The 13,089-nt window shown below is 57.6% G+C and overlaps 1 protein-coding gene across 1 annotated transcript in view; it reads left to right on the plus strand.

Annotated features, from left to right (window-relative positions):
• Positions 1-7,202: 7,202 nt before the first annotated feature.
• The window catches only part of SLC16A2 (solute carrier family 16 member 2), a 37,162-nt gene continuing 31,275 nt past the window's right edge, over positions 7,203-13,089 (plus strand). Inside the window, 2 exon segments of the mRNA XM_050310640.1 lie at positions 7,203-7,273; positions 7,275-7,672. Of these exon segments, the coding sequence (XP_050166597.1) occupies positions 7,203-7,273; positions 7,275-7,672 (469 nt within the window).

The raw sequence follows: 13,089 nt of genomic DNA on the forward strand, positions 1-13,089 counted from the left end.
CTTTATAGGTCCCCTTCAACTCAAACTACTTTATGTTTCTGTGCCCCAGAGCCAGCACTGGACCACACTGAGATGCTATTTGGGCTTCATCTTAATGTTTGGGGGTCTCATCTCTTTGTTTGGGGTTGGAGGTCTGATGCTGCTACCTCTGAAAGACCCCCCCTCTTTCCATAGCCCATGACTGCTCCTTGGTCTCAGACCAGGTCAAAGCCTTCTACTGGAGCTGACAAAACCCAAGCTTGGGTGTCATAGAATCCTACAATGGTTTGGGTTGGAAGTGACCTTAGAGACCACCCAGTTCCAATGCCCCTACCATGGTCAGGGACACCTTCTACTTAGACCCCACCTCAGGGCTCTGCCCTTCTCAGCCCACTTCAGCCCACACAAGCCTGTTTCCTGGGCTCTGTCCACACTCCAGCCCCAGTGACTGGCAGGGGTTTTCCAGGCTGGCTGAGGAGTGACATGAATGACTCGCTCAGGGGCTGAGACTATGGGAAAACCACAAGGCTCTGCCCACGACAGCTGTGCATCCGTGCCAGGGATGCCAGCAGAGCCAGGCCAGGCTCCAGTGACCCCATAGCCCTCCCTCATGCCCCCACCCAGCCAGGGCAGCCAAGGGCAGCTCCAGGCTGGAGGCTGGTGGTACAAAAGAGCAGGGCACCCACAGAAATAGCACCTCAAATCCTGGAGTCAGTTTTGGGTCCCTCACTACAAAAAAAATATACTGAGGGGCTGAAGAACTTCCAGAGAAGGAAATGGGGCTGAAGAAGGGTCTGGAGCAGCTGAGGGAGCTGGGGGGGCTCAACCTGGAGAAAAGGAGGCTCAGGGGGGACCTTCTGGCTCTGCAACTCCCTGACAGGAGGGGGGAGCTGGGGGGGGCGTGTCGGGTTGGGCTCTGCTCCCAGGGAACAGGGACAAGGAGGAGAGGAAATGGCATCAAGTTCTGTCAGGGAAGGCTTAGGTTGGATATTGGGGAAAATTTCTTCACTGAAAGGGCTGTCCAGGCCTGGCACAGCTGGCCAGGGCGGTGGTGGAGTCACCATCCCTGGAGGGGTTTAAAAGATCTGTAGGTGTGGCACTTGTACATGGGTTAGTGGTGGGCTTGGCAGTGCTGGGGAATGGTTGGACTCAATGATCTTAAAGGGCTTTTCCACCCCAAACAATTCCCCGATTCTGTGATTGCTGTGAATCCAGCCGCTGCTAGAGGGCAGAGTGAGCCAGGCGAGACAGGTGGCTTTAGCTGTGCGGGAGCAGGGATGCGGGAAACGTGTTTGCTTCCTCTTTCCCTTCCACTGAGCCATGTGGGGGAAGAGCTTCAGCAGCACGAGGGATAATCTGTGACATGGTTTGAGGTTTGGAGTGAGATGACTCACGCTTTGATTTCTTTACGGAGCGCTCCGGGGCTGGATTAAGCCGTGTTTGTGAGGAAGGCGCCGCACGGCAGCGCAGAGGCAGCGGGGCTGAGCTCCGCGTTCCCAGCACATCAGGGCTGCACCCCCCGCCCTGAGCGACTGCCGCCGCTCCCGGGGCTTGTCAGGAACGGAAAACAGGCCTGGATGAATGGCCAGGGCATCCCAAAGGGGACAGCTGCCATCTCCCAACGACTCACGAGGCTGGAACTTGGGGTCTGGCACAAGGCTGTGTCCCAGCCCAGTGCCTGTCCCTTTTGCAGGCAGTGGGGTAAGGGCAGCTCTGATGTGCTCAGGCAGGTCTGCAGCTCACGCCAGCCCCGGCTGCTGCACCCTCACACCAACCCCGCCTGCGGGTGTCCCAGGGACCTTCCTCGTGCAGCCAGGGCCGCGTAGCCACTCAGGGATCCTTTGGATTCATCCTGGACTTCCTTGGCCAGCTGCGCTGTCCCAGTGCTGGGGCATGAACTGATGTTACAAGAGGTGTTCTCATCTCAAAATCTGAAGTAAAAGTTTTCCCTGTCCCTGCCAGAGCCAGCAGTGCAGCTGTCCGGGTGAGACAGGCTGGTGCTCCACCCAGGACCATCACAGCCTGTGTCAGCACCACCTCGTCCCGGGGACAGCGATCTGGGGGACTCACCTTTGGCCGGGAGGTGTGAGCAGCCCCTCTGCCGTGGCATGCAGTGCCGAGGTGGGAGCTGCCCGGCCCTGCCTGCAGTGCCCAGGTGAGAGCTGCCTGGCCCTGCCTGCAGCCCTCGGTCACCTCCAGCCCTTGCTTGGAGCAGCTCCGGGGCTCTCTGTGCTGCCAGAGCTGGCAGGAGCAGGTCAGCACATCACAAACCCTCAAACTGCCAGGAGCAAACCCAGGGGGTGTCACAACCACCTCGGGCTTCAGCCCCAGAAGCTCCCAGACCGTGCCCTGCGTTCCTGGGTGAACGCTCTCAGAGTCCCCATGCAGGAGCTTGGAGGGCATGGACAGCGAGGGGGCAGCGTGCCTGGGGTGCTGCACACAGCCTGGACATCTCTGCATGCTGAGGAGCTGGGCTGGGAAGGGCAGGAGCTGCTCCTGGAGCAGGCAGACAGGGAGCATCAGCCCCAGGCTGGTGTGCCGGGACTTTGTGTGTCTCACTGCAGCCTCAGGGGGTGGCTGAGCCGTGTGCTAGGGGACATTTTGGCAGATGGTCTGTCCACAGGCGGCCCTTGCAGAGCTTCTCTGCATCTTTACCAGCTACAGATTAGGAATTTCTCTGCCCAGGGCTGTGGAAGGGGATGCTTTGTGTCTGGTCCCTGCCATTGCCAGGGCAGGGTGCAGGCAGGCAGCAGCACCCGCAGACCTGAGCAGCCCCCTCAGCCCAGAACCAACCTCTGCCTAGGCTCTTCCCAGCTCTGTGCACAGCAGATATGGGGTTTTATCCAAGTTTTTTTCCCTGTCCCACTTGCAGGCCGGGTCTCAGATCAGCAGTGCCCTCCTGCTCGAGCTCAGGGGCATGAACCAGCTGCACCAAAGCTTCTCTGCTCCCAGAGCCACTGGCCCTGGAGAGGTTTGGGCTGGCTTTGCCCTGGGCCACGGGGCAGGATCCTGCAGGCCTTCTGGCCATGCAGCTCCTGGAGATGTTCTGGGCTTGCCAAGAGCAGCGTGGGTCCAAATTCATGCGGTGCTGGAGCTGGGCTGTGCCACCCACCCTCCAAAGCTGATGGGGAATTCACTCTGTCCCCGGGAAGTTCACTCTGTCCCCAGATAAACTATGCAAGTATCAACTGCTACCAGTAAATTAACGAACCATGGGAAAAGCTTATCCTGGGGGCACATCACAAACTTTTTCACCGGTGATGCCCCGAACCCCTTGGGGTTTTAATCAGCTTGGAGTAAACAATGGTCCCCACATCAGTGGCACTGTGGACAGACAAGGCACAGTGGCACCCAGGTGAGCGCCCAGCCCCAAACCTCACGACTCCAACAACCCTCCCCTCTGTCCCATTCAGCTCAGCAAACCCAGTGCCGTGGAGTTGGGTGCCAGGAGGCTGCCAGAACGTGGCTGCTCTTTGGTGGGGGTTGCAGCCCCCCAGCTGGCTCAGGAGGCAGGGCCAGGTGCTGTGCCACCGCCGCACGCGCTCGCCTCCCGCGCAGGCTGCTGCGAGGGCTGAGGTAATCCTGGGTAATTCCTGACTTCCATGGAAATGCCTCCAGGCTGCGATGATTATCGCTGTAATTAGCCTCTCTGATTTTTCTTGGTGTTCTATAAAATATTAATTTACAGCTGGATCCTTGCCTCCTTTGTGTGCCGGCTTGAGCTCTTCCCATCAGCAGAGCATCTCTGGCACCTCGCACCGGGGTCCTGTGGGGTTATGCAGCAGAGCTGGGGCGGCCACTGGCGGCTGGATCGTGGTTGGGGTGGGTGGCTCTGGGCAGGAACTTCCACTTCCTCACAGGAACATGCCCTTGGAGCTCCTATTTCAAAGGAAATATGGAAAACCAGTGAAGTGCTCTCAGAAAATGCCATTCACACCTCTTCCCCTGGGTGGCTGGAGGTGAGCAGGCGGCTGTACTGCTCCAGAAGCCCTTTAATACAACATAGCTCCATCCCATTTCTCTATTTGGGACTGGAGGAGTGTTTTTGCTCAACTGCATGGGAAGTCAGGTGAGGCAGCAGCCAGACCACATTTCCCACCCAGCCTGAAGCCACCAGAGTGAACACGGTGCTGTGATTTCCACTGCCAAAACAAAGCAGGACTCAGTGGCACATGGTGCCCTGAAAACCCACTACTCACACCAGCATTTTTAGATTGTCTCATTTTTCAGCCAAATTAAGTAGAATCCACTTGAATCTCACTAACAAGGTGGAAAAGGCCATCTCTGATACTTGTGATCCCAATCACTGGGAAGGTCAGGCAGAGAAAGGATCTTACAGTGTGCTGGTCCTCTCACTGCTTGTCCCTGAGACAAACTTTGGGCTTCAGACTCTGCATCCCAGCATCCCTGCCAGTGAGTGACTGCTACCATGTCCCTTAGGCTGCCCAGAGCTGCCACTCCTCTGGGATAGTGTATTTTTTGGCTCTGTCAGGCCAGATGTAACAACTGTCTGAACTACAACTAAATCTAAAGACAGCAGCACTGCTGATGACAGGAAGGGGTTGTGAATGTCTCTGCTGGGAGCCACTCACCGCTGGAGATGTTTTCCCAGAGCTTTGGGCCCAGCAGCAGATGCTGTCAGCAACATTTCGTCCTCAGGACAACCCTACATGTCCCTGTGCCACCGTACAACACCCACCTAAACAAAGCCAGGTTGCAAAGCTGCCAGGAGTTTGTTAGTTTGTTACTTTCCTTCGAGGCCACATCCCACCACAATGCTCCCCAAGGTGTCCGCAGTGATATTTCCATCCAGTCACTCCTCCCCTTCCACAAGGCCAAACCCACACATCTTGTAGGTGCCAGTCCCTTTGGCAGAGGCTCTGGCACCACATTTTGGAGACAAGCAGACACTGCTGACAGCCACACTTTGCCCAGGTGGACGAGGTGCTGCCTGCCAGCTCTCTCTCTGGAGAGCCTGGCTGTGCCACTGCCATCCACTGCATCCCTTACTGAGCCAGCAGACCGGGGGCTCTGAGGAAAACCACGTCACAGACACAGAAGGGTGTTTTATCATTGAGTTCAACCAGGGAAGAGCAGCTTTATCTGTCTTTCCTCAGTGTTCTGTTCATCTTGTGGTTATGGAGCTGCAGAACCTCTGGGTAGGATGTCCCATGTTCTTACAACAGGCAGAGCCGTTCCTGCCTGATGCTGCCAGAGCTTTCCAGGCTGCATCTCCCTCCTGGATGAAACCTCCATCACCTCATACAGCCTTTAACACCCAATTTTTTTCAGCTCATTCTCTGTTTTTACCCGCCAGTCCCACTGGTATTGTCTGGTCCAGCCCAGTGATGCCTGGGCCAGAAAATGCTCTGTCCAGTCAGTGTGCAGCCACCATCCAGGAGGCAGCCAACATCCAGGAGAGAGGCTGCTCCCTGGGTTTCGTGTCTGGTTCAAGGTCCACAGGAATATTAACGTCCTGCTTCTCACTCTGGGAGAGCCTCTGCACTCCAGAGGGGAGGTCTCTATGACATGGTGTGTGCCATGGCAAAGGGCTCTCCCACCTCTCTTGCTGCTGTTTTTAATCCAGCCCCATCTCTGCTGCACTGGGGAATTAGTATTTTGGGGAGCAGCTTCCCTGTGCACTGCCTGGGGTACCCCAAACCCCTTCCCTCTCAGTTTTGCTGGGTCTTACCAAAATAAAACCAGCAGGCCAGCAACCTCAGCTGGCTTTGTGTTTGATATGGATATTAAAATTCAGCTGCTTGTTGTGTCGGCAGAGGGCAGTGGAAGATGCTTCCAAACCTCCTAAGCCTCCCCCGGCCGCGCCGTGGAGATGGGGATCCGGGGAGGAGACTCCACCAGAGAGGAAGGGAAATAAAAATGCAGTTCCTCCAGCAGCGAGGCTGGAGCTGACCTGAGCGAGGCGTTCCCGCCGGGCACCCCGCCGGGGACGGCGATTCGGGCTCATCCATCGGCGCGGCGGCGAAGCGGGAGGGCGAGGGGAGGAAGCCGCATCTCCCATCGGTGCATCCCTGTGGCTCGGGTCTTGCCAAGGCTCACACAGAGCCGGGGAGAACCACCGCTCCTCATCCTCCGGGTGGGAGGAAGCGGATGGCGATGGGGCTGGCAGTGATTTACGGTCGGGAGAAGGCGGGCAGGCCGAGGAGAGGTTTTCCCGGCCGTAGCCGTGTCCCAGAGGGGCTTCACCGAGCCCGGCGAGCCGCTGCACGTAGACAAACCCTTCCCAGCCCGCAGCCCGGGGCCGGGCGCTGCTCTGCCACGGCGGGAGAGGAGGGGGACGGTGCGGCCCTGCTGCCGCCTCCCTGCCGGCTCCGCACCCTGCGCTGTAATTAATACCCCTGGAGGTAAAGAGCGAGCAGCGGGAGGTTGGGATGTATTATTTTACTCTGATAGGAATCTGACACCGACACAGCCATTAGGGGAAAGAAAGAATAATAACTCAGACTTGGCATATACGAAAGTCTAAATACCTTCAGCGTGTGAAAAGACAGGCTTTAATATATTGGTGGGTTTGTAATTATTTATTGAAAGAAGACAAAAGGCAGAGCTTGCTGCAGAACAAGGCGGAGGCGAGAGAACAGCTCCCAAAAGCACCGGGTTTGGGTGGCCTCTGCTCTCCCGCCCGGAGAAGGCAGCGTGGGTTGACCCGTGGCCCTGAGAACATCCCCCCGCCGGAGCGAAGCTGGCGGCTCCCCGCAGCAAGAACCTGGGTTGGTGTTACGAAAACGCTCTCCAAACTTGGCAGGGGATGCCAAAAATCCCACCGGGAAACCCGGCACGGAAGGAAACACATCCCCTCGCCGGGTGTTTTGCCACCTGCTCGGGCGGCTCCCGGGGCTTTGTTGCGGGGCGGAGGGGAGCGGCAGCATCACCCGCCTCGGCCATCAAAAGCCCCCCTCGCCGCGCCCGCGGGATGCTCCCGCAGCCCGGGGCGGGGGCTCCGCGGGGCCGGGGGGCAGCGGCGGCTCCCCCCATCCCTCCTGGCACCCCCGCGCCCGCCGGGCCCCTCGGGGGCGGCGCTGGCGGGGACCCGCCCTGGCCGGGCCCCGCCGCAGGATGCGGCGGCGGAGGCGGTGCGGCGGCTCGGCGGGCGATGCGGGGCCGCGGCCGGGCCCGGGCCACCGTGAGCCCCGCGGGGGGCGGGAGGGGGCGCAGGGCGGGCGGCCCCGCCGCAGGTAGGGACGCGGGGGCCGAGCGGCGCGATGGAGGAGGAGGAGGAGGATGGAGGCGGTGGAGGGGAGGCGGGGAGTGAGGCTGCGGCAGGAGGGGGCGGGCGGGGGCCGGCCGGGGGCGGCGGGCATGTGGGACCGGCTGCGGGGCAGTCGGGCGGCGGGCGGCGGCCGGAGCGCGGCCGCGATGGCGCAACGCGACGAGAAGGTGCCGGCGGCGGAGGGAGAGAGCGAGCCCGGGGCCGGGGCCGGGGCCGGGGCCGGGGCCGCCACTGAGGCTGACACTGAGACTGGGACGGGGACTAGGACTGAGCAGGGGCCGAGCGGGGCCGCCGCACCCTTCCAGCCCCCCGAAGGAGGCTTCGGCTGGGTGGTGGTCTTCGCCGCCGCCTGGTGCAACGGCTCCATCTTCGGCATCCACAACTCCTTCGGGATCCTCTACATGATGCTGCAGAGTGACCTGGGCGAGGGGGAGAAGGACCCGGCGCTGGAGTTTAAAACAGGTACGGCTCCATGGCCCCTTCCCTGGGCCGGGAAGGGCGGGCCGGGGGTGCCCGAGCGGAGCGGGAAGGTGCGGGGAAGGTGCGGCGCCGCGGCCGGCTCTGCCTCCTAGAGCTAGAAGCTCCTTCTCGGCTGTGTTGAACCGCGATTACTCCCTGCCCCCTCTATCCTCGTAGCCGTGGCTATATTTATCTCCGGCAGCATCATGTGTTTCTAAGCTCCGATGTACTCAATTAAAAGTAATTCGGCGAAAAGCACGCCCTTAGCCTGTCCTGCCGGTGTGTCTTGGGGTAAGGAGAGCAGCGCTGGTGAATCAGCCGCTGGGTGTGAGCCACCCCCTCTAGTTTTCATTATTATTACTGTATTTTATGGGTTTTCAAGCTTTGTGTCTGTCTGCCTTATTGGCCAGGGGTGGCTGCAGGAGAGCATCTGCCTCGCCAACACGCTCCCTCCGCGCGAATCCATTCAGTGGGAACGCCGGCGGAGGGCAGGGCTGGCAACGCTGCCTGCGCGGTCACACCGAGGGTGGCGCGGGGTCTCCAGCACTTAACATCCCTTAAAAGCAAGATCCACCGACTGCATCTAATCGCGTGGTTTGGTGGGACCTACGGGCTTGGCCAGGATGCAGGCTGGGTAGTGTTAACGTGGAGAAAAGGAACGCCTCTTGCTGCCAAGACCCCACTGCTGAAGTAGACTTGGCGGAGGGACACCACCCTACCGGCGTGCTGGTCCCAGCCGGACACCGGTGTGGGGAGGCCCAGCCTTGTCCCAGGTCCTGCTGTCCTCCCCAGAAGATCCCATCCATGGCTGCGATGGACACCCATGGCCCACCTTGCTTTTATCTGGCGGGTGGAGACAAGCACTTGGCATTGAGGGAGCTTGCTTGTGGTGCTGTCCTGACTCCAGAGGGGACGTGGGCAGCAGCCAGAAACCAAACCAGGCGTGTATTGCAGAGAGAGGAGTGTCGGGGTGGGTGAGAACCTTAAAGCCTTTTTTTGGGGACCAGCGTTGCCTGCGCTCCCTCCCTTGGCCGACGCGTGACTGGTGAGCGCGTGGTGAGCGCGCCAGGATGAAGTTCATTACAAGATACACCACATCTACAGATCACCAATTAACTCTGTGATACTGTTACTAGGGAAGCGCTGTGACCCTGTAATAACGGGCAGTAACGGGGTGCGCCGAGAGCTGTGGCTGTGTGGCCGGTTGTAATTAGGGTGATTGATGGGCTGTGAGTGTGTGTGTGTGCACGCGTGTGATGCCCAGGAAGCTCATCGTGTAGCTGGCTGTTTCCTCCTCCCTGTGATCGTATCTAGAAAGCCTAAGGCAGAGCTCTAAAGGTACAAGCAGTAACAAAAGAAATTAAATACTGCGAGTTCTGGTGGTTTAAAGGCTCTGTGCCCAAGACAGAGGCTGTAGGAGTCAGCATCTGCCTCTTGCTCCTGCCACCTATTTTATTTAAGGCTATGACCGCACAGAGGCCTTGAAAAAGAAAGGCGTGTGGGTGTGTGAGGTGAACCCGGGCTCGGTAATTAAATTGCCTGGGTGACGAATATATGCATTTTGGTCTGGGTGCTTAATGAAGAGGCCGCTAATAAGCCCTGCCTGTTTTGCCTCCATGCTGGGGGTTGTGGTGCGGGGGCTCCGGCGGTGATGGAGCCCATCTGTGGCACCCCCGGGGCTGCAGCTGCACGGGCTGGGGCCGAGGGCAGCGGGGTGCAGCCTGGGGCCCCCCTCCAGCCCTTCCTCCCTCGCTCCCACCCCTCCCCGCTCAGCATTGCATAATTTCCCCGCGGCGCTCGTTTGCGTGCAAACATAATCAGGAAAATATTGTAGCTCCTTTCCAAGCGCTAAGTGATACAGCCTTCCTGAAAAGACCGGTGCTGTCTGTTTGTCCTCCGTCAGGCTGATCCCGCCAGCTGCACGCAACAGCCGGACCCCGGGGCGCCCCTCATCCCCTGCCGACCGGGAGCAGGTTGTGGGCATGAGGATCAACTCCCCGCTCCAACACCGGCATCCAGTATGGCCGTGGGCACAGCTTAGCCTTTTGTGTCTGCTCTTAAATCTCCTCTGGTTTCAGGGCGGTGGGTTTGTATCAAAGAGGGGATTTGGAGGCAAAATGGGGAGTAATGCTGTCAGCCGGTCAGGCATCCCTTTAAAAATAGGGTTCTGTTTATGCTAAAGCGGGTGCTAGTCTGCACCAAACAATAGCCGCCCCGGCTATAATTATCAAGGTTTATTTCTTGTTTGCATTGGTCACGTTTTCTCGCGTTTGATCTTGAGAAACGCAGGATCCGTGGAGTTCAGGTCTGGGGTCAGGCTTTGAAAACAAACCCTCTCGCAGCGATGCATCGAATGCATAGGCTGGGCTCTTTAAAGAAATATACTGTGCTGCCTATGTCAACAAGCAGCGGCGGGCTGGGGCGGGCGGGCTGCTGCGACCACCGCGTGCCCCTTCCCCGCGGGACGCCGGAGCGGGACCTTCGCGAGGCACGCTCTGTGCTTTCGGGTTTGTTTTCTTTCGGGGGGAGCGGAGGAATGCTGAGACCAGAGTGGAAAAAAAAAAAAAATAATGTACATGTGAGCACTCAGCCAGGGGAAAAAAAAGAAAAAATCTTGTTCTGCTTTGCTGGAGAGGTGTTGAGTGATGCTGGAGAGTGTTTGCCGGGAGATGAATGGTGGCGTTTCCCTCCGGTTGTGCGGGGCTCGTTCCGGTGCTGAGGGATCCACGGGGCATGGCCACCCTGCTGCTGGTCCATGAGGTGCAGGCTGACACTCCCAGCACATTCATCTTCCCCAGCCCCAAAAGGCCATTGGAGTGGCAGAACAGTCCTGGTAAGCATTAACTGGGCATCGACCTTCTTAAATCAATGTCTGCTCTGCCGCTGCTTTGATGCTCTCCCAGCCTTGGGAGAGGTGAGCACAAGGTGACCTTGCCTCTGGCCAGGGCTCTGCCCTCAACCAAGGAGGTGCTGCTTGCACAGGAGGCACCTGAGGGTCCCAACAGGTCTCTGGCTCCCTGGGGAGAGCTGGGAGGGTGACACTTCTTGGTACACCTTATTCCCCCAAAAGCATCCTTGGAGCCATGCTCGAGGTCTGGCAGGCCCCAGTGGGACAGCCTGCAGGGGCACATAGATCTTTTTTTTTTTAATTTAAAAAAGTCTATTTATCTTTTTCTTCTCCCCTCCTCCACTTTGTGTCAATACCCCAGGTATAGATTAACTCCCTTTGCTTAATATTTAATGTTTTGATTCCTGGGAAATGGAGCTGCAAGCACTCAGAGAAGTGGCTTGAGGAGCTGGTCTGGTTTGGCTCCAGCTCCTCTGAGTGGATCTGTGTGTTCCCTGCATGAATTTGGGGAGCAGCTTCCCCCCTTTAGTCCAACTCCAGACATTAAGGCTGCTGCAACTCCCTGTGCTAGGAAAGCTGGACTGGTGCATGGACCACAGCCCTTGACTTATCATATCCTGAGGCCAAGGCATGGCTGATGCCACCTTTATTCCTGGATTCCCATCTGTTTTGGGGGGGAGTTTCTTTGTGAGCACTGATTTCACATCCTTAGGACAGATGAGCACAGCTGGAAAAGGCTGTTTTTAATCCAGCGTTTGTAATGGAGGCTTGGTAAGAACTGGTGAGTTTGTTTCTTGGAGAAAATAAAGCATTTCAGTGCTAACAGTCTTATGAAATATGGGAAGGAGAAGCCAGGGACTCCTCTCTGGGCTGAAGAAGAATCTCAGGGTGGGTGTGCATGGCTGGAGCTCGATGAGCTGTGAAGAGAAGCCCCAAGATGAGGGTAAATCACAGAATGCTTTGGGTTTAAGGGACCTTGAAGACCATCCAGTCCAGTTCCACCCCCTGCCATGGGCAGGGACACCTCCCACTAGCCCAGGTTGCTCCAAGCCCTGTCCAACCTGGACTTGGACACTTCCAGGGATGAGGCAGCCACAGCTGCTCTGGGCAACCTGTGCCAGGGCCTCCCTACCCTCACAGCCAACAATTCCTTCCCAATATCCCATCTAACCCTGCCCTCTGACAGTCTGAAGCCATTCCCCCTTTTCCTGTCGCTCCAGGCCCTTGTCCAAAGTCCCTCTCCAGTGGGCTCTGAGGTCTCCCCACTCCAGGTGAACACCTCCAGCTCTCCCAGCCTATCTCCAGAGCAAGATGTGCTCCGGCCTCTGAGCATCTTTGTGGCCTGCTCTGGACTTGCTCCTGCAGCTCCATGTCCTTCTTATGTTGGTGAGCTGGATGCAGCACTCAGCAGGGAAGGAGGTCTCACCAGAGCAGAGGGGGAGAATTCCTTCCCTCAACCTGCTGGTCATGCTGATCCTGATTGCAAGAGCTAATTCTTGGAAATGATCCCAACAAAGTTGTCATGGGGGTCATTGCCCCAGTGCTGGTGGAGGCTCCCGTCTCCTGAAGGTCACACTGTGGTTGTCACCTTCTTACCCAAATCCGCAGGATTTGGAGCTTTTATTAATTGCAGGGGAGCTGTGCTGGCCCCGTTTCACAGATGTATTGTCTGATGGTGCTGTGAACCTCAGCATTCCTGGGGGCTTTCCCATGTCCATCCGGGTTTCCAGCCCTCCTCCTAACCCCGTGGAGGGATGCACTGACACAAACAATATTTACATAGCCCTGATGGGGATGTAAATACAGCAAAAAGAGATAAAAAAGATGTTTTTATTACCCAGCCCTGCTAGCTGGGGAGTACAAAGGGCACCACAGAGCAGTCTCAGCTTTACTGGAGGTTTCCCATGGTGGGATGCCAGTGTGGCAGCACCAGGATCTTCCTCAGCTCAACTCCCTCTGGTTTGGGAGCTGGAGGGAAACAGGGGTGAATTTGAGAGGAACTGGGTTTTTGTTGCCTGAGCTGATTGCAAGGTGCTGTGTCAGATAAAGCAGCCTGAAAAGCAAACAAAGCCCAGTCATGTTGTTAAACCTGGTTCTTGGGGCTGTCGGGAGCGATTAAGGTTATTAGGAGGCCGGAGTGCTGTTTCTAAGGGAGGTTCTTGTTTTTCAAGACTGCAGGGGCCCTCTCAGCCAGCACACTTGCCATTTTAGTGGGTTTTAATTTCTTTTTAAGAGTCCTCGACCGGCCAGCCAAGGAGATGCTCCAGTCTCAGTTGTATTTCCTGGTGGCCTTTGCCCTCGAGTGGTGGCAGCTCCCAGGACCTCGCTGTGGCACATGAAGAAGTGGAATTTTGCAGTTGGTTTGTAGTTTTGGGGGTTTTTGGTCCTTTTAGTTGCAACTAAACAAACAAAAGCACCTCCACCTTGAGGGGATTTGATCATAGGTTAAATTTTGAAGGTACCAGGTTGCAGCTCCATCACTGAGGATGGGCTGGGAGGAGGAGGAGGAGGAGGAGGAGGGATTGGAGGGCAAAGGATGCAGGGTGTGGGACTGGGATGGATGTGGAGCTGT

Source organism: Myiozetetes cayanensis, unplaced genomic scaffold (genome assembly GCF_022539395.1).
Source record: "Myiozetetes cayanensis isolate MyiCay16 unplaced genomic scaffold, myiCay2020 scf15, whole genome shotgun sequence".
Classification (NCBI taxonomy): Eukaryota; Metazoa; Chordata; class Aves; order Passeriformes; family Tyrannidae; genus Myiozetetes; species Myiozetetes cayanensis.